The 19745-nt window shown below is 38.0% G+C and overlaps 1 protein-coding gene across 3 annotated transcripts; it reads left to right on the top strand.

Annotated features, from left to right (window-relative positions):
• The first annotated feature begins 4581 nt into the window (after window positions 1–4581).
• On the top strand, window positions 4582–18490 carry LOC114293673 (CD2-binding protein-like protein). 3 transcript variants are annotated; one of them, XM_028237783.2, is made up of 10 exons: window positions 4582–4820; window positions 5669–5888; window positions 7681–7806; window positions 7884–8036; window positions 10271–10400; window positions 10637–10678; window positions 11875–12141; window positions 12218–12260; window positions 13763–13840; window positions 18245–18490. In XM_028237783.2, the coding sequence occupies exons 1-10, from the start codon at window positions 4747–4749 to the stop codon at window positions 18315–18317; spliced, it is 1206 nt and encodes a 401-aa protein (XP_028093584.2). In that variant the 5' UTR covers window positions 4582–4746; the 3' UTR covers window positions 18318–18490. The 3 variants fall into 3 exon arrangements, 2 of the variants coding, with proteins under 2 accessions (XP_028093584.2, XP_028093585.2); XR_014360923.1 differs by having other exon boundaries at window positions 4609–4820; window positions 13763–14421; window positions 17841–18490; XM_028237784.2 differs by having other exon boundaries at window positions 4609–4820; window positions 11875–12126.
• The last annotated feature ends 1255 nt before the right edge of the window (window positions 18491–19745 follow it).

Here is a 19745-nt window from a genome sequence, read left to right as displayed (position 1 = left end):
GGTCAAAAGGGTCAAGTTGACTTACTGGCCGGCCATGAACTTTTAGGGGCCTCTCAGGTGTGTACATCACAGATATGTGGTTCAAAGTTCAAGAAAAAAGGTCCAAGGGGTTCAACATTAGCCCGGAAGAAAGGGGTCAAAAGGGTCAGGTGACCTTAATGGCCGACCACCAACTTTTAGTGGCCTCCCAGATGTGTAGATCACAGATATGTGGTTGAAAGTTGGCAACGCTAGCTCTAAGGTATTCAACATTAGCCCGGAAGTGCGAAAAACGGGCGCCGGGAGGCTCCGGAAGAGAAATAATTGGTTGCTGCAACAATTGCTGGCCTCCCACCCTTCAGTGACCTTCCCTGTGATAAAACAGAGGTACCTGCCAAAAATGAGCGAAAACCGTTGCAAAACGAATGTTCCGGAGCCAAAACACGCGGTTCGGGGTCCCGGAAATGGGCTGTTAAGCACCGAAAATTGTATTTGACCTCGAAGTGGGTTTCTCAGCCCCCAGTGTCCCCCAAAATGGATGAAATAAGATGTATGCCAAAAATCAGAGCAATAGGAGATGGTTAAGCGGTCCCGAACCGAGGCACACGGCCTGACGGCTCCGAAAACCGGGAACCGGACTCCGAAATGGGCAAAATGGCCTACGGCCACCAAATGTAGCCTACGGACATTGAGAGATGGTCTACGGAACCTCTCTCTCCCCTCAGGAAAAGAAACAGAGAAAACCGAGTCTGGTTCGCAAACCGAGACAAGGCACAGAAAAGGGTTCGGGAGTCCGGAGGCAGGGCTCACGGCCGCAACTCCGAAACTTCTGAACAAGCACATTATGCAACATCACCAAGCGCTCAATCGGTGACGTCTGAGTCTTAAGGTCGGTCAAAAATGGGGTGTCTACAGCTGCTGAGAAGGGAGGGCCACAACGGCAGGCTGCGTTTCTAAAAATGGTTGCACTTCGGCCCTGGTTGTTGCGGTCAGAAGGGCCCTCACTCTGCTTTTCTTCGCCATCTCTTCTTCAGCTGTTAATGGGACAAGTCGTATTTCGGGCAAGTTTGGGTCCGGTTCAGGTGCTTCCTCTAGAAGGAAATCGGTCACTCGAGCCTTTCGACGACCGCTATATCGGTAGGTCGGTTCAAAGTTTAGAAGCTTGGCCCAACTCCTTTCTTTACACCGTAGTGCGGCTCGCAAAATCGCAAGGTTGGGATAGCTATATAGGGAACGGAGGTGGGCGAAATCTGCAAAAAGAGAAGTGTTAGTTCGGTTAATAGACTAAAAAAAACCGAAATAACATACAAGGAAGAAGACCGAAGTTAAATTACCGGGCTCTCCCTTTTTCCAATTTATAGGTCGGCCAGGAATTTGGGCTTGAAAATCCTCAAAGTTCCCAGAGACCCAGAAAAAATCATCGTCGTTAAGATCTTTGTCCGGTGTGTGTTTAACTATCTTCTCTCGGCGGCGGCGAATCCTAAGGTAATAGACCCACCCAGCATCTTTTGAGCCGATAGAGTATTGATGGAAAATTTCGGCCAGGCCGAGGTTCAGTCCGGTTTGGTGGTTCAGTGCGGCTATTCCCATTATGATGCGATATGTATTGGTGGACAGTTGGGTGGGGCATAATCTAGTCTGCCTAAGAAATTCGCAGATCAACGGTTGGACAGGAAATCGTAGTCCAGTTTCTATTATGGATTGAAGGGTAAAAGGGACGAAGCCTTCTTTTTCCCAAGGAATAACATCTTTTTTTGCCAACATCAGATGGACGTCATCAGGAATTTGGTAGTCTTTCCTAAATTCGGCCATGCCACCAGGGGTCTCAGCTAGATACCTATACTTACCCATCTGATGTATAATTTACTTATAATTTATATCGGTGCAAAAATCGTGCTCAGTAGCTCGGTTGAGCGCACGCAGGAGTGCCTGGGTAACCTAAGTCTGCAAAGTAAAAAACAGAGGGGGTTAAAGCACTGATCAATGGACCGTGCTACAATTTAAAAGCAAGGTATAAGAGCCCTACTTCGGCCTCAAAAAACTGGTTCTATCTCGGTTCATTAAAAGGTTTGGTAGCTCGGTTTGAGCAGTTTGCTCGGTAGACCGGTTTAACGTCTAGGGGCAGCTTTCTGAGTTCGGCCTAAAAAACTAAGAAAGCTGGTTTAGCCCCAAGGCCTAAATCGGTTGTAGTGTGAATAAAGTTACTTCGGTTAAGCCTCTAGGGGCAGCTTTCTGAGTTCGGTTTAGGAATTAAGAAAGCTGGCTTGGCCCCAAAAGCTTAGTTCGGTTGAAAATCGATGTTCCAAATTTAATATGTTCAAAACTCGGTAATCTTATTTCGGCTAAAGTGAGTGAGGCTCTGGTGACTCTTTGAAACTTTCAAGTTCTAGTTCGGTTATGGACTACAGTGATCTACCTATATAGGCAAACAGTACCCTAGATCGGTCGCTACTCTATTTTGGATCTAAGACTGGTTTTCTACAAGAATAGTTCATACACACATGAAGCTCTACTGTTTTTTTTTCATAAGAATACAGAAGCAAAAGCAACAAATGGAAGAAAGTGTTTGCAAAAAGCATACAAAACAAAACTATACAAATGATGAAGCAGACAAAGAGAAAGAAGGATAGGCTTGCTTACCCGAATAAGAAGGAAGCCTGGAAATGAAGGCAGTAGCAGCGATGGAGGCACGAACACAGCAAGCTCAAAACTCAGGTGCTCAAGGAACAAGGGGGAGAAGAATGTGAATGTTCAAGAATGAGAAGAATGTTTTGTGGAATGAGAGAGAGGGAAAAGAAAAGGGAAGAAGCGGGAACTGTTCAAAAATTACGAAACACGAAGACGGCGTTGCCTTCTACGAATGGGAGCATGCCACGTGTATACGGAAAGGGAAGCGTTACAGTCGTGACTGAAGAGACGTTTTTGACCGAACAAAGTGAAGCCCAAAGTAAAGTTAGCTCGGCTGGAGAGGCTAAAGGTTTTTTTTTTTTTTTAGCTCGGTTGGAAAGGCTTGATAACTTTAGCTCGGTTGGAAAGGCTTGATAACTTCAGCTCGGTTGGACTGGTAATCCCAAATCATGCTGTGCAGATGGAATTAAGGGGCAATTGAGAGGGTAATTTTTGGAAAAATTGGACCGAGCTGTGAGATGGACTTTATGGCCCAAAGTGTGAAGGACTCAGTAAAAGGCCGCAATGATATTCCGGTCCAGAAGAAGCATAGTTACTCCGGCCCAGGAGAGGTATGGTTACTCCGGCCTAGGAGAAGTGTAATTGCTTCGGCCCTATATGGTATAAAGCTACTCCGGTCTGGAGGTAACTTGATGTTAGTCTGGCCTCACGGTTAGTTCCTAACTAGAGTTAGTCCGGTCTCGGAGTTAATCCGGTCGCGGTGTATTGTGGTCAGATCGGCCAGAGCTTGCTACTCAGAAGCTTGGTCTAAACGCATCATGGTTGAATGGGGGAAAGCCGAGATAAGGAGTTGGAGGAGAAAACCGAGCTAAGGATAGTTCGGTCTTCTCTATGGCTCAGCATAGCCAATGTTACTTCGGTCAAATGGTAATTCGGCCATGGAGAAAACCATCCCACTTGGTTTAAGCAGTGGGGGAGGGTGTAAAAGGATAAGCATTATCCTTAGGAGTATGAATCCTAGGAGGACTCTGCATGGAGAAATACAAGTCTTACTAGGATTGTGCCACGGGAAACTTATAAAAGCTCACAAACATCACCTTGGAGGAGGTAATTGAACACAACCTTTCTGAAAACTTAGAACTTTGTCTACTTGTCAAGTTCTCTGACTTAGGCATCGGAGAGGTTTCCGGCACACACCCGCCGGCTAGCTCACGTTTGTGTTTTCAGGTGACAAAGCGACGTCGTACGGAGGAGCGTGGACTTGGTCAACAGGATTATACGAGGAGAATTATTTCCTCCCCGTACAGTAGTGATGTGATACCTATTAATATTGTGTTTGTTTTGAGAGATGAGGAGGGGATTGATATTGAGCTCCGGATTAGGATGGCCTACCCAAGGGAATTCGAATGGACCTCCAGAACTTGGTATTAGAAAAATAGTCCGACGGACTAGAAATTTTTTATTTTATTTTTTACATGTCGGACATTTATTTTTGAACATTAAAGTTTAATTTTTTGTATTTTTTGTTAAGTAAAAATCACTATTTCATTTGTTTTATTTTTTCTTGAAATTTTTTTATTTTATATTTATTTTATAAATTTTTTTTACATGTTAGATATATTTTTTAAAATATTAATGTTTAATATTTTTATATTTTTTTATTTATTTTATTACTTTGTATAAAAATATTTTAACAATTTCTACACTAATAACTATTATCAAAATAAATATAATTTTATTTAATTATCTCACTATCAATTATTTTCGGTCCACTTATGAAAACAGACAGACACTAAGGCCAAGTTTGGAAAGACTAAATAAGTGTACTTTTTGACTTTTTTTGTATTATGTGTAGAAAAAGTAGAGAGGAGATGTTGATTGATATGACAAAAAAAGATAAAAAGATGAAATAAGTGCACTTTTTTAGTTTAGCCAAACTTCACTTAAAAATGTTTCGTTCGAGAGAGTGATATTGAACCGGTCGGCCCGAGTATATAAACCAAGCCGGACAAAACAACTTGTGTCGTGTCCGGCCCATTCGTCGCCTTCGCAGATAGGCTTGCGAAAAAACCCTTTCTCTGTCAGGCGTTCTCTCTCCCACTCTCTCTCTCTCTAGAAAGAAATCAGTGACGACGTTCCATGGAAGAGAAACCATCGCGAGCTCACCTCAAGCGCCCATTTCCCGAAGACGATGATTCAAACGAACCCCCTACGTAACTCTCTCTCTCTCTCTCTCTCTTTCCATATACCTGTATATATGTATTCATATGCTTAGCTTAAAACCCTAATCTCTATCTTCTTTCTACTCTCTCCAATTAGACTCTTGTGAGAGTTCATTTGTGTTTCCGATATTCAATTTCTTAAACTTTCTGTTTGGTTTCCAGGAAAACTGAGGAAAGGAAAGCAGAATAATTATCTTCTAGGATAGGGAAACTGAACAGTCATGTTCTTATTTGATTTTTGGTTTAAAAAAAACAAAACTTGATTCGATTATGATAATTAGTTGTAGTAGGCACAGTTCAGAGGAGTTTACCTCCAATTCCACTTTGTTCCCTGTTGCAATTGGGCTATAATGCTATTCCAAACAACACGTGATAGTATTAATTACATTTAACATCATTGTATTTGTTATCAAAATTTCACTACCATTACCAAAATCTCATTTTAGTCCTCCGTCCGTTTTTTAAATAACTTTACGCACGTGATGTTTGATTGAGGAATTTGGGAAGGAATTTGGAAAAGGAAAGGGAAAATGTATGTGAAAATATGTGAAAAGTAGGTATATTTTATTCATATTTCATCTACCTATTCCCTTTCTCTTCCCAAATCCCCCAGCCAAACACAGCCAAACACAGCGTAAAAGATCCGGAAAAATGGGATTAGGTGTAAAGTATAGGAGTGTGAAGTGAAATTTGGCCAAAGGTAAAAGGGTTTGTGCTTCTGGTTTTCGAACTCTACTAGTTTTCTTGACGGCTAAGCTGATGTACTTTCTGCAGTTTCCAAATCTTAAAACTATTCTTTTGGGATTTGCTTAGATTGTGATGATTTTGAATATGCACAGGCAAAAGAGAGTTAGGTTTCCTAAGGGTAAGAAGGTGAAACCTGGAAATGAAAAGGTGGATGTATGGAAGCCTTCCGAAGACCTTACAAGTGAGCAGGTTGATGCTCGTAATGCAGCAAAGGAGCGTGCAATGCAGAGGAATCAGATAACTGCCGAACTCCTCAGTGAAGAAAATAGAGGGATGCTTCATGATATATCAGCTGCAGAAGTGCGATATGAGGTTTGTTTATATATTTCTTCCCATGTTGATTGTTCTTTTTTGGTTGATCACGAGTTATTGTTGCTAGCTATTAAATGTCTTCACACCAGTGATTGTTATTTGGAACCATACTCGCAACATTTATGTGTGATTTAGTAATACAGACAAATGTTTCAGTGTAATGACAAGGTTGTTATAGCCTCAAGCGTTTAGCAAGATTGTTGCTGTTACTATCATATATTATTTTTAGCATGTACATGTTTACGAAAAAGAGTATCTGGGGAAATTTGTAGAATAAGTATTTTACATGTGGCTTTTGATACCCCATAATGTTTCTAACAAGATTGTTAGGATATTCACGATTTGATTCATACAATTCAATACGATTTTCAACCAATCCTTCCGTTGAATCCAAAATTGAGTGAATTATGTGACTCAATTTGCGATGCATTACAATTCATTGTGATTCAATTATGTTTTTGTTTTTGCTCACATAATGCATTAAATGTCATCTTTCTCGTTTCTGTATAAAGAAATATAAAAGAGATCAATTATTTATTTTGATAAATGTGGATATATACATATATACAATTTAGGGATTGTTTGGGATGTCCTAAATAAGTGTACTTTTTGTCTTTTTAGACTAAAAAGTTGAGGTTGAAAATATGAATGTTTGGGTTAATTTTTTGACTTTTTATGGAAAAATGTGTAATAAAAAATTGTAAAAATTGCTTTGTAGGGAAAAATTAAAATTGGGAGTTGTGCAGCCGTAATTGTTGACTTTTGGTGAATAGTGATAAATTTTTGACTTTTTGAGTAACTTTTTGACTTTTTTGAGCCTTCCCAAACTTGGCCTTAGTTATATTGACATTTATTTCATTTTTAACAATTTGCATGTATTTTTATATGTATATATAAATATATAAAATTATATATTATATTAAATAAAGTGAACCTTATGATCCACAATTTGATAAGATTCATGATTCACTATTTTAGTAAAACGATTTGAAAGGCAATTTGGGATTTGACAACAATGGTTTCTTATACCAAGTTTATGGCATATACAATTCTCTATTAAAAAAAATAAATAAAAAAATTCTAATATATAATTTAAAAAAAATTCTAATAATGTGTTTGGTTGATTCTTTTCATGGACTTAGTCATTTAGCAGACCTGAAAGTCATATAGTTTCTGCACTTCAGCTTTAAATCAATATCTAACACCAAATAGGCACCATGTTCTCATCAGTGCTTTTGATTGTCCATCTGTCAAGGAACTTCGATTTATTAAAATCTAGAAATTGTTTTTTCACTACCTCTGTCCCATATTATTGGTCCATTTTGTCAGTTTTTGATGTCCCAAAATGGTTGTCCATTTTGAAAATTCAAAACATAAAATTTTATATTATTCCAAAACTACCCTTTAAAAATGATTATAAATATATTTAATAATGGGAATAAAGGGGAAATATGGTAAATCAATATCTTTTGATTTGACTTTAAAGCAATAATTACATGTTCCCTCAAAAAGTTGGAACTCTCAAACAGGGACCAACATTGTGGGATGGAGGAAGTATCATTTTTGTTACTTCACTTTGTTTTCAGAAATGTTGATTGCTGTTGTTTATAATTATTTGTGACTTCATGCTTGTCTATGGCACAAAGAATGTTTCTAATCCATTTGAGTATATTTATAGTGATGTATACTTATTTTTTAAATGGCAGCTTTTTTTCTGGGCGAGGTAATTGCTTTCAATTTATTATTGGAACAAGGGAAAGGATAGCCAATGATAGGAAGTTACTTTTGGCAGGATAACGAGACGTTTGTTCATGATGGGGTTCAGATAGAACCTTTTAATCTGGAAAAAGAGAGGGAAGAAGGCTATTTTGATGAGCAGGGAAATTTTGTCGAGTACATCCATGAAAATGAAATCAAGGTGCTGTATTGAGTTGCATGCAATTATTGTGCCAACATAATGGAACATGTTTGTCATTTGTATACAATTGCCTGCAGGATGCATGGCTTGATAGTGTTGAGGTTGACCCTAAACTTGCTGCAAAAGGCTCTATGCTTACAAATATGGATGATGATATCCCTGACCTTTCGTCTCAAGAAATTGGACAAATGAAGAGGCGAATTGCTGATGTGCTTGAGCCTGGGGAAACGGTAAAGTTCAATGTTTTCTTCCCTCCTAGTTGTATTGAAGACTTGTATGAAATGTCATGTGTACGGTATATTCTCTTTTAAATTGACTGTTTTTGCCAAACATTGCATCGTTAACTGTGAAAACTTTTTTTTTTTTTCACTGATTAAAAAAGAAAATACAATACTTTTGTATGTGCACCCTCCATTTCAATGATTTATTGTAAAATGTGATTATGAAATTGCTAGATAGCTAAGTTTGTTTGGTTCAACTTGACATATACCTTGGAGCTATATGTATGGCCCCCCTGCACATTGATGTATTGTTATTCTGAGTTCTATGCCAAATTTTTGTTCTCATTGTTTATTTTAATTTACATGTTTAAAGTGCATTGTATCATATATCCTTGTTAGACTATCTACTTGTAACAACTATAATATATGATGTATCATATGATCAAGAAGAATGGTATAAACTAGTTGCTTTGATATATTATGCATTCAAAAATTTTCATTAAATAAAAGTTAATTTTTTTCTTTTAATTAAGAACATAATGGATTGTTACTGTTGTGGGTCCAACTTGAATCTGCATGATTCTGGTCATATCAAATATTGATTCAAGCCAGATGAGTTTTTGCTCCAGTATTGACTTTTATTTTGACCTCCACATACATGCACATTCGTGTGCATATTTGTATATTTGTACTGTAGGTATGCTTGGTGTATCGTGCAAATTAATTGTTGTAATTAGGCCATACCCCATTTCTGTCCTCTTAATAAGATATATTTAGTAATAACCTATTACCCCCTTACTATGGAGATTCTTAAAATATACCCAACCCCTTTGTTTTTCCCATTCATTTACAAATCTTAAGATCATGCTTCTAGATAATACCCTTTTATAGTCTTGGGGGGTGCCCTCTTGGCACCATTTTAATTTAATTTAATTTATCACTTATTAGAAAAAAGACCCTTTTAGCAATTATTGTTCATTCTCTTCTCATTTTATTTTTTATCAACAGGAAAAAGGTCTCAAGGAGAATTTTTTCCTCCATTTTATTCGTTATTTATATGTAGTGTAAAAGGTATTTTAATTCTTCATTTATAAATTTAGGGTAAATTACAAAAAAAATAAGTTTTTCCCCCCCATTAACAAATAAAATCCTAGGTTTTAATTTTGTCAATTAATCCTTCATCTTTCAACTTGATGTTAATATCAATCCTCCATCCAAATTTGTTGACTAACACAGAAGAGTGATAATTTTGTCAATTTGTTTATCTCCTCCTCCCCTCTTGGAAGCCATCATCATCACCACCTCCACAACCCACCCATCTCTCTTCCTCTCTTTCTTTCTTCTTTATCTCTCTTTCTTCCTCATTTATTAATCTTTTTTAATAGCACACGCTACACGTATACATACATATAGGACATACACCCGCTATCACATGGACATTCAAAATATATACATGTATATCATATGGTGCAAAGGGACTGTAGATTCCCACGTAACGGATGAAAGGGGTGAAGGGAGAGGGAGCAGTGGTGGAAGGGGATGGGAAGGGAGAGGGTGGTGGTGGTAGAAGGGAGGGAGGGAGGGAGGGAAAAAGTGAGGTTTTCCCTTTTGAATAAAATTTTCTGGGTTGTATGCCTGCATGAAATGAATGAGGGTCAATCAGTTTTGTTTTATGTAATTCTAATTTTGTCAAAAATGTTTTGTGGATATGCAATGTAAGATGTTGACAACAGATTTTTATTGTTTATTGAAGAGTTTTTTTTTACAATTAAGAAAGAAAGATAGAGGAAAGGAATGCGATTAAATCAGAAATGTGTGATTGTGGTGAAGAAAGATGTGTTGTTACGTTGAGGCTTGTCAGTAATGTGCAATATATATATATATCTTCACTCTTTTCTTTAGTCAGGCTTCTCTTTTTTATTTCGTTTTACTTCTTCTTCCTGACAAAAAGGAAAATTGACTTGTATATTGGGAAACTGTGAGTCACCATATTGTTTAGATTACTGAGAAAATTCCTGCTTTATATTTCAAATTGAAATTCTTCAGTGTGCAGAATGATTATCACTGTGTCTGTCCCATCTATCTGAAATTTATCATATATCAACTGCTATTTTGGTTGAATGGTCCATTATTGCTGTTGAACATTATTTTCTCTGTTATATGTTGGATGTCGGAGCCACCAGTCAATATTTTTGTATGATATTTTTATACTGCACATTAGAGGTTGACTTTACACTCCACAGGTTTTACGAGCTTTGAGAAGGCTGAAAGGAACTTCAAATAACAAAAAAGAAAAGATGCCTGCAGAAACAAAACAACTCTTTGACCAGCTGACTGAAGATGCCATGAAGCTGATGGAGAACGGTGATTACAGTTAAGTGACTTAGTTGTTTGTCATGTGCTAAAATAGCACACATTATCTTATTTGGGTCAAACTGCATGACGTGATTTGATTTGAATATAGGCATTCATGAAATGAGGTGTTGGCTGCCAAGTTCCTTATTTAGTGTGATGAGGAAGTTTTGCTTTCTTTCAGCTTTGTTCAAATATTTCCATTCTAAGCCTTTGGATATATGAATTTGATCCTTGGTTCAACTTTTGTTTTGCAGATGTATATGATGAAAAGCAGGAGGTGTTTCAGCGTGAGGCAGGTTAGTATATTGGGCTCTTGTCCAACTTCTTTCCTAACTAAATATCCCCTTAATGACCATGCCAAGTGGGAGGGGGAGCGGGAAGAATAAAAGAAATTTCTCGCCTATTGATCTGTTTATAAGAATCTTATCTTTAGTATTAGGAACTCCTAGAGGCTTAAACAAATTGCTGATATTCAATTGCCCTTGGAGGCTAAATTGGGGTTAGACTGTAGTTGTTGCTCTACAGGAAACTTGAGCCTTAAGGTTGTTCCATTGAGTTCCTTTTTAAGGGCAAATTTCATTTTACCCCCGTGTTAGGCCAAGTAGTTAATCTCTCTCTCTCTCAGCTCCCTGTAAAAGGACTGTCCATTAGATACTGCATAATTTGGGGTTTGGGGATAATGAGATCAGTGTTGGATAAGAATATAGACAAATGTGAGCCATGTGCCACACTACATTGAGATTGACATGCAAATTGCAATCAAGGCCCAAACAGGGAACTTTCGTAGTGTACTCTACTACTAAGTACTAACAGCTTTCTCTTTGGTCTATTGATATGGCTCATTTGCATTTGGTATCTTCTGCAGTGGGGGAGGGAGTGTGGCTTGTTGAGAAGGGTATTTTTGTCTTTTAAAAAATGGGGGCTTGTTGAGAAGGGTATTTTTGTCTTTTAAAAAATGGTTAAGCGTAGATGCCTGTGATGCACTTTTCATTAATTTGGATGGAAAAATTGACGGTGCACTTTAGTCCATATACTGCAGGGGGTTAATTGGTTTTTCCCAAATGACAGGGATATATACACATGGGGATACAGTGAAATTTTCCTTTATTTGTTTATTTATATATGCCGTCTTCTTTGCTTCGTTTTCATTTGTATTTAAATGGAAGACCTTGTTTAAGCACTCAACATCTATTAAATGCTGTTGCAGTTCATTGTTTGTTTGATTATGTTTAATCAGTCCCAATAAATCTATGATACCTACTTTTGTTACCTTGTAATGTATTGCTACAGGTTTACAAGGTAATGAATGGTCCTTCTTTTAGGAATTCCTTTATGTTTTTATATTCTTATTTTTCTAAATAATAGTTTTTCTTTTCTTATTCCCTCTGATATCAATATGCAAATGTACTCATTTGCCGTTATCTTAAGGCATTTAATTGTTAGTTTTGCAAATGTTTGGAGGATACTTTCTCATTGCCTTCTTTGTCTGCAGAAGGATATGAGAGGTTGGCAAGGGCAAGAGGGGAGGGTGACTCAATGGATACTGTGGTCAATGACTACAATGCTTCTGTACTCCTTGCTACAACTGTGGGTCCTTCAAATATGAATGTTTCTTCCGCAGAGATTTTACCCAGCAATGGTGATGATGCATTTGATATGTTTGCCGAAGATGATGAGAATGGTACTGCCAATCCAACTGCGGAAGGGAGTATCTTGGTTTCTGGTCCTACTCATGATAGAATTGGTCAGCCCTCTGAAAGTAAGCTTTAAATTATGCGTTTCACGAGTCCACTGGGTTGGATATTATTATAACTAGTAATTGCTTTGGCTGGCAGGTGGAGGTTCACAGAATGATTATGTATACGATGAGTCTTCTGGGTATATCTTCACTCTCTCTCTCTCTCTCTGTCTCTCCACACACACACACAGACAGTTGCACATGAGAAGTTATTGGTTGGTCTTGGGGCACCGCCATGTGGTGCTCTAATGATGTTGTGATTGGTGGAAATGGTGGGGCCCACGAATTTGTGTTGGGTGATTGGGGAACATGTGGGGGCATGGTGAATTGTGATTGGTGTGGGGCATGGCCTCGTGGCGCCCTAGGACCAATCAATAATTTTTGGTTGCAAACCCATATCCCCATCCCTTTTTTTTTTTTTTTAAATTTTAAAAGCGAATGTGTTCTATTAAAATATGGTGGAATTTTTTAAGCAGTTTCTAATCCTTGATGTGTTCTACTAATTGTTTGCTCATCTTTGAGCCTTTAAAATTATGAACATTGGACTGCAGTATGATGTAGAAGAAGTGAAGAGGGGTGATAGTTTTGTAATTACGAATACCATATCTACAAATACCATGTACCTTTCCAAGCTAGGTTTGTAATAACATATTTCAATCCAGAAAGAAGTGAAGAGGGGAGATAGAAGTTGGTAACTTGAATCCTGTTAGAAAGATTTTGCCTCATCGAATTAAGTACTAGTGATGTTCAGGATTTCCCTCTGGGAGTGATACAGCCACCTTCTTTCATGCCTCAACTCATGAGGAAGTGAGCACTAATGAGTTTATATCCTGACATTATTTTAGGTGGTGCTTTGGTCCTCCTAAAATGATAGACTTCAATTTATGTCGATAAATGCATGGGCGTACAGGTAGTAGCATTGAGGTGAAGGAATGTAGTTTTCGTTTGTTTTGCTTTGATAGACATCCTTTACACACATGTGATGACCCTTAGGCACTATTATATAGTTTTCTTTTACGTCTTAGAAAACGCTTCAAGTATGGTCCCATGATTGTGAATTGGCCAGATTAGCTATAGTTATTAGTGGTCAAATGACTTCTATTGGGCATGACTTCAAATTGACTTTTCATTCTGTCAAGAACTTGTTTCTCTTGCCAAACAAGAACAAATAATGCTGTGTGGCATGTGCAATGCATGTAGCCTGGATTGTCATGGTACTGTGATTTACATTCAATATGGAATTGAATAGCTTTTCTCCACTGAACATTGAAAGTCAAAATATTTTGATCATGGTTTGTTGTTTTAGAACTTCTGGAATAGTTTTGTTCCACTTCTATTAATGAGTATTTATTCTTTCCCATGTTTCATTTTTTACTAGAATACGCATGGATTCTTTTTAGGGAAAATGAACAAAAAAAGAAAAGAAAAAATGATAATGTGGGACCACTATGGCTGATTTGCTTATAATTATGTTGATTTACATTTGTGTTCTCATGGTCCCCCCCCATGTCATGTTAATTGTGAGATACCTATTGTGATTATGAGTTTCTGGTGATTAGTTCAGAATGTGAGGTATAAATTTGTAACAAATTCATTGAAATAATTTGTGTGACATTAGTTTATTCATCTTTTATTCCTTCAGGTACTACTACAGCAGTAGCTTGGGCTACTATTATGACCCATCTTCGGGATTGTATTGTTGTGCAGCATCAGGACAGTGGTAACTTGCTTGCATCCTTAATCTACAAGTTCTGGGTTGGCCTTTTTGATTTGTAATGTTGTAAACAATGAGATAACCATGTGATAAAAGAATGGAACTTCATTAAAAATTAAGAATACCATGTTATAGTGCCTAAGAAGCATGGACGCGGGACACACAAAATTTTCAAAAAAATTTTGACTTGGCAATAAATAAATAGAAATAACGAGACATGAATCTTTTTTCACCGTTCCGTTCTGTTAAAAGCTTTATGCTCAATTAAATTCAATAAATTCATATCCTTTTGTGAAATTTCTAAGTATGTCTGCCAGATACAAATGCTCCATTCTCCATTTAAACAGAATGATGATGAGGTCAGCCCAGTGGAATCCCTCTATGGGCTGCACTTTCTTTTGTACAATGAACTTCCAACTGCACATATATTGGCATGGCAGTTATGTCAAGCAGAAAAAAATGCAAAGAAAGTATTACTGAGAATCCAGGATGTGTCGTGCAGCACCCTTAATGATTTTAAGTTTCGTCCTAATGAAAAGATTCGAATGTAATGCTTTCTAGTAAATATCATAAGATGAAGGCATGATGTCACGACCCAAACCCGCCTTTATGGGTTTAGCACTGTAACCGGCCAGTAATCCAAAGATTACCGAAGGCCTGGTTAACAGTAATACAGTAATACATAGTACAGGGGCTGGCGGAAGCCAATACAGTAAATAAACAATAACCAATGAGCTGTGATAGTCTGTATGCAAAAAGACTTTTTATTTCAATATAGACAGTCAGACAAAACAGTATGTACATATATACAATCACTCAGTTCAGGGACCTAATCCCTATTAAACAGTATAGTAACAGTCTATACAGATATGCAAAACAGATACAGAGACAGACGGAGAAATTAAAAACACCCCTAAGCCGTAGCTCGACAGGCTCGGAACCTCGCATTGAGGCACATAGGTTGGCTCGACAAAACTGGAGTTTACCCCGACGCTTCTAGCTGCGGTCTGGTGCCTGTACACCTACATATATATATGAGTAGTGAGCTAAAGCCCAGTGAATAACACAATGCGTAAAGGGGTTAAGAATTAATGTCCTTACAGTAATGACAACAGTTCATTAGTTCAGTATATCAGTCATTCAATCATATGTGGTACATCCATTAGCATAACAGTATAGTAAACAGTAGGTCTTAAAAGACCGAACAGTAAATGATGGCTATCAGTCAGTAACAGTAGTGGTTCCAACGAGGGAACCAACAGAGATCTCTGTAACAGTAACAGTAAACAGTAGTTGCTAAGGATGCCACAGTACAATTCAGAATATAAGACATACATTCATTCAATTAACAGTAACGGTTCAGAAAGCAGTAGGAATGGCAACGGGGCGGGGCGGGGCGGGGCCGGGGATCACACTCCCCGTCCCTGATCCCCGATTGTAAAAATCTCCCCGGCCCCGGCCCCGATCCCCGACGGGGACCCTACCACCATCCCCATCCCCGCCCTCCAACGGGGACCGGGTTTCCCCGACCCCGAAAATTCCCCGCCCCCAAACTTGTTTCAACAGCAACACAATCAATAACAACACAATCAACAACAACAACAACAACAACATCATCATCATCCCCAATCAACAACATCCCAATCATCAACGGTTCATATAAAAAAAAAAAAAAAAAAATGGATAGATACAGACATACATGAATAAATACAAACAGATCTGAGATCGGCGTCGCGGATAGTGGACGAAGGAAGGAGGATCGGCGATGGTGGGTAAGCCATGGACGAAGGAGGACGATCCGCGTCGCGGAGCAGCCGACTGCGAGTGCGATGACAGAGGATGACGATCGGAAGAGGAGGAGGAGGAGGCGGCGGTAGCATGGAGGAGGAGGAGGCGGCAGTGGAGAAGGCGACGAGAGGGAGGGCAGCCGACTGGGTGCGGAGAGAAGAGAGAGAGAGAGATAGATCAGAGAGTGAGCTGAGGGTGAGACAGAAGAAGTGAGAGAAGAGACGGGCGAGAGAGAGAGTGTAAGACAGTGTAATAAACAAACATATAAACATATATATATATATAATATAATATTCAAAGTGGCAGCCTTTAACCAAACCAAACACACATATATATATATATATATATAATATAAATCGGGGGATGACCGGGGCGGGGAGCGGGGCCGGGGCCGGGCCGGGGCCGGGGATGAAATATGTATCACCGTCCCCGGCCCGAATGTCACCGGGGATTTATTTTTGAATACCATCCCCGGCCCGTCGGGGGTATTTTTCGGGGAAAAACCACTCTTATCGGGGACGGGGGGTCGGGTCCCCGTCGGGCCGGGTTGAAATTGCCATCCCTAGAAAGCAGTACAGTTCAGTTGTTCAGAAGATAATCATTTTGAACATATCTTTACACAATTGTTACTTACAGAGTTATGGGCTATAGTAAAACTAGAGCGCGTCCCCAGTCGCCAACCCTACACAGTTACAGATTGAACACACACTAAGCTACACAGTTGGAAAAGATAACAACTTAATCCCTAATTTACCTCGGTGTGGTTCTACATCTATATCCTCATTAAGATGCCCTAAATTAGGCCTAATAATGCCTAGGATGAGATGAGGATGCAAAGATGCACTTTAAAAACATTTTCAGAATTTTCAGAAAATAGGGGTCACGCTCGAGCGTAGGTTACTCCGCTTGAGCGGACATGCAGACAAAGGTTTCCGCTCGAGCGTATACTTATCCGCTCGAGCGTTCTGCAGAACAGTCAAAAGTGCTGGATAGGTGAAAATCACGCTCGATTGGGCGCTCGACACCCGCTCGAACATGAGACACAATGTCCCGCTCGAGCGTCAATTCTTCCGCTCGAGCGGACTTCAAAACAGAACAAGAATGCTGGGAGCACGATTTCCACGCTCGAGCGCCAGTCACCCCGCTCGAGCGTGAGTCCAAATTTTGGAAATTCCAGATTTGAACCTCAAGCTCAAAACCAAGTTTTAAACCATAAATTTCGATCCTCTTGGGCCAATTTTTCAGAAAACACATCAAAACTCATACTTTAACATGATTCAAAGCTCAATTTGTAAAATCAAAGCCCAAGGGTGTTTCAAATGAATCCAATTCAAACCAATTTCCATGAATATGGAGAACATGCAAACATGCATGAATTTAAATCATTTCAAAGCTTTAAATACAAGCTCAAATGAGCTAAATTTTACAAAAACAAGATGAAAACATGGTTTATGACCAGAACATGGACATGCATGTGGCAAATTCATGAAGAACAAGTTCTAAAATGCAAGAGTATGCCATGCATGCAAAGATTAAGCTTCAATTTAACACTTTCGAACCAATTCATGACTTAACTCTTTATTCTACCATGATCCATGCTAGAAGGAACTTAAATACACAATAAGGAGAATGAAATTCATACCTAGGTTCCTCAATTACAAGTCTAGAGGCTCAATTATGCACTTAAGCTCTCAATTCTTCAAGATTCAAGCCAAACTCTCAAGAACAACTCAACTCTCTCTCACTCTCTATCTTGGTCGGCTAGCAAGGACAAAGGGGCTGATGGAATGTTTTGATTCAATGTGTATACAAGGCTCAACAATAGTCCAAGTAGTGGGCCACTAGGTGGCACTTATGTAAATAAGGCCAACTATGCAATTTAACTCGTTTTAATCTAATTTAATCATACCTAATCAGTTTTCAGATAAATATGTCATAAAATCTTACAAATTCTAACTAACACATAACATTAATCAGTTTCAGATTCGGCCGCCGATAAGGCCTTCAATTCGCAATTTAACCATAAAAACACGAACAAATCAATTGACAATCAACAGATAGAAAATGCATTTAATCAGACACAGTCAATCAATCAGTTTCAGATTTCAGTCAGTCAGTTTAGTAGTTTATTCAGTTCACTTATCAGTCATAATCAGTTTCAGTTTAACGGTAATCAGTGGTTATTCGGTAAACAGTGACGAGAGTTGTTACACATGAGTATGAGGTTACAAGATCCCAAGTACATTAAGCTTAAGCATCGTGTTCCTCATCTTTCTAATGTGCTTAATGAAAGAATTAAGTATTATATAGGGGACATGTACTTATTCTATCAATACTGACCAGCAAGGTCGTATTTGGCGTATTGTTAAAATGCGATCCAAACCTATCATGGTGAGGTTATTTCCATTGACAAAATCATATTTAGAGCTCTGGACTATTGTTCTTCCAAAGCAGAAGGGAAGTCAATACGTCTTTCATTAAACTTTATCTTGCATTCATGATAGTCATCTTGTGCTCTTTACTTGATTTTTATTGTAGTTTTTATTCTCTCGAATCAAATCATAGTTCTGCAAGGGCATTCTTACTGCTGGTGAACCAATTTCTTACTGTTCTCCTTGACAGGTACTCGTATAATGAGGTGACGGGTGCATACGATGAAGTTCAGGAAGCTGCAACTGCAACCGACGTGAGCTGATGGATGGAGACACTAGGCTTGTATACTAACTACATATTGAGCAGTTTCTGTACAGACCAGAAAATTATGCTGTGTGAAATAGGGTTATGTAGACAGCGGGGCACCGCCTTTTCTTCTGTTATTTTCTTTTGAAACTTTTGATCTTGGTAATTGAGAAACCTTGCTTAATGTTCTATTGTGCACATGATGTGCTGCTTGCTAGATGCTTGCACAGGGGAGACTGGAGAAAGGGAGGCTGTGTTTGGCGGAGTTTTTAGAACAATTTTTTAAACATTGGTAGATGCTTGATTAGTTTATTGTTTGCAGAAACCGAGTTAAAAAAATTTGTTAGGGACATATTAGCCATACTGTCTATTTTTTATTGGAGTAGGTAAACAGTGAGATTATGGAAGAAATGCTACCTCAGAAATCGTTTACTACGAAATCATTCAAGGTGTTGCGGAGGGCAATTGAGAAATGATCCATTTAAACAAATTCACATATATGTTCATTTTTCCAATGATAACCAAACCCAAAAATAATGAATTTTCTCATAAATGCTTATTCATTTTTTATTTTCATGTTTTTTAGGAACCCAACCAAACAAATACAAGGAATCTAGCTCCTAACTGCTTCCATTTCATTTTTCTTGTTTTTTTCCTTCACTTTTGCTTTGACATGAACCAAAACCAAACAAAACATAAAAATAAAGACCATGACATAATTTAGGCACATCAAGGAAATCTTTTTTATGTTTTTGATTCAAAGGAAGGAACGTGAAGGAAATCTACCAAGTCGACAATAAAGAACACCAGTGTGAAAGAGCAAACTGATTAATATGTCTCACACATATAAGACTAAAAGTCAACACCAACCATTTTGAGCTAAAAAAGAGAAAAATGGCAATTTCTTACATCCAAAGTAGAGACTAACAAAAGTTTCCACCTAATTTTGTACTAAAATTATAAAAAAAAATTAAAATTAATATATTTTCAATAAATGAGCCGGTCAACTGGATCAGAGTTAAAATGTATCATTTCAAACACAATTCAAAAAATAAAATAAATGCAAAATATCAGTCCAACTCAATTATAAGAGGCCAAAAATTGATCTCAAATGCTAAAAATACCAAGGTTAAAATATCAGTTCAATTCAATTATACAAATCAAAAATTGATCTCAATCACTAAAAATATGGGATTGAATTGGTTGTAGTGCCAAGGGCTTTTATTCATATCATTATTTTTAATATTTTTTTTGTGGACCTCACTTTAAGATTATAATTATAATCCGAACTATTCATCTCATAAATGTCACAATGATGATGGTCAATACAAAAAATTAACTTAATCAAATATAAATAAATAAAATTTTGGAAAAATTACAAAAAAAAAATGGGTTTAACACATTTTTCAAATTAAACCCTAGGTTTTCAATTTTGACAATTTGT

This window comes from Camellia sinensis, chromosome 2 (genome assembly GCF_055761805.1).
Source record: "Camellia sinensis isolate YWXY chromosome 2, ASM5576180v1, whole genome shotgun sequence".
NCBI lineage: Eukaryota > Viridiplantae > Streptophyta > Magnoliopsida > Ericales > Theaceae > Camellia > Camellia sinensis.
Note: the sequence above shows the minus strand (reverse complement) of the source record. Positions and strands in the feature narration are given on the sequence as shown.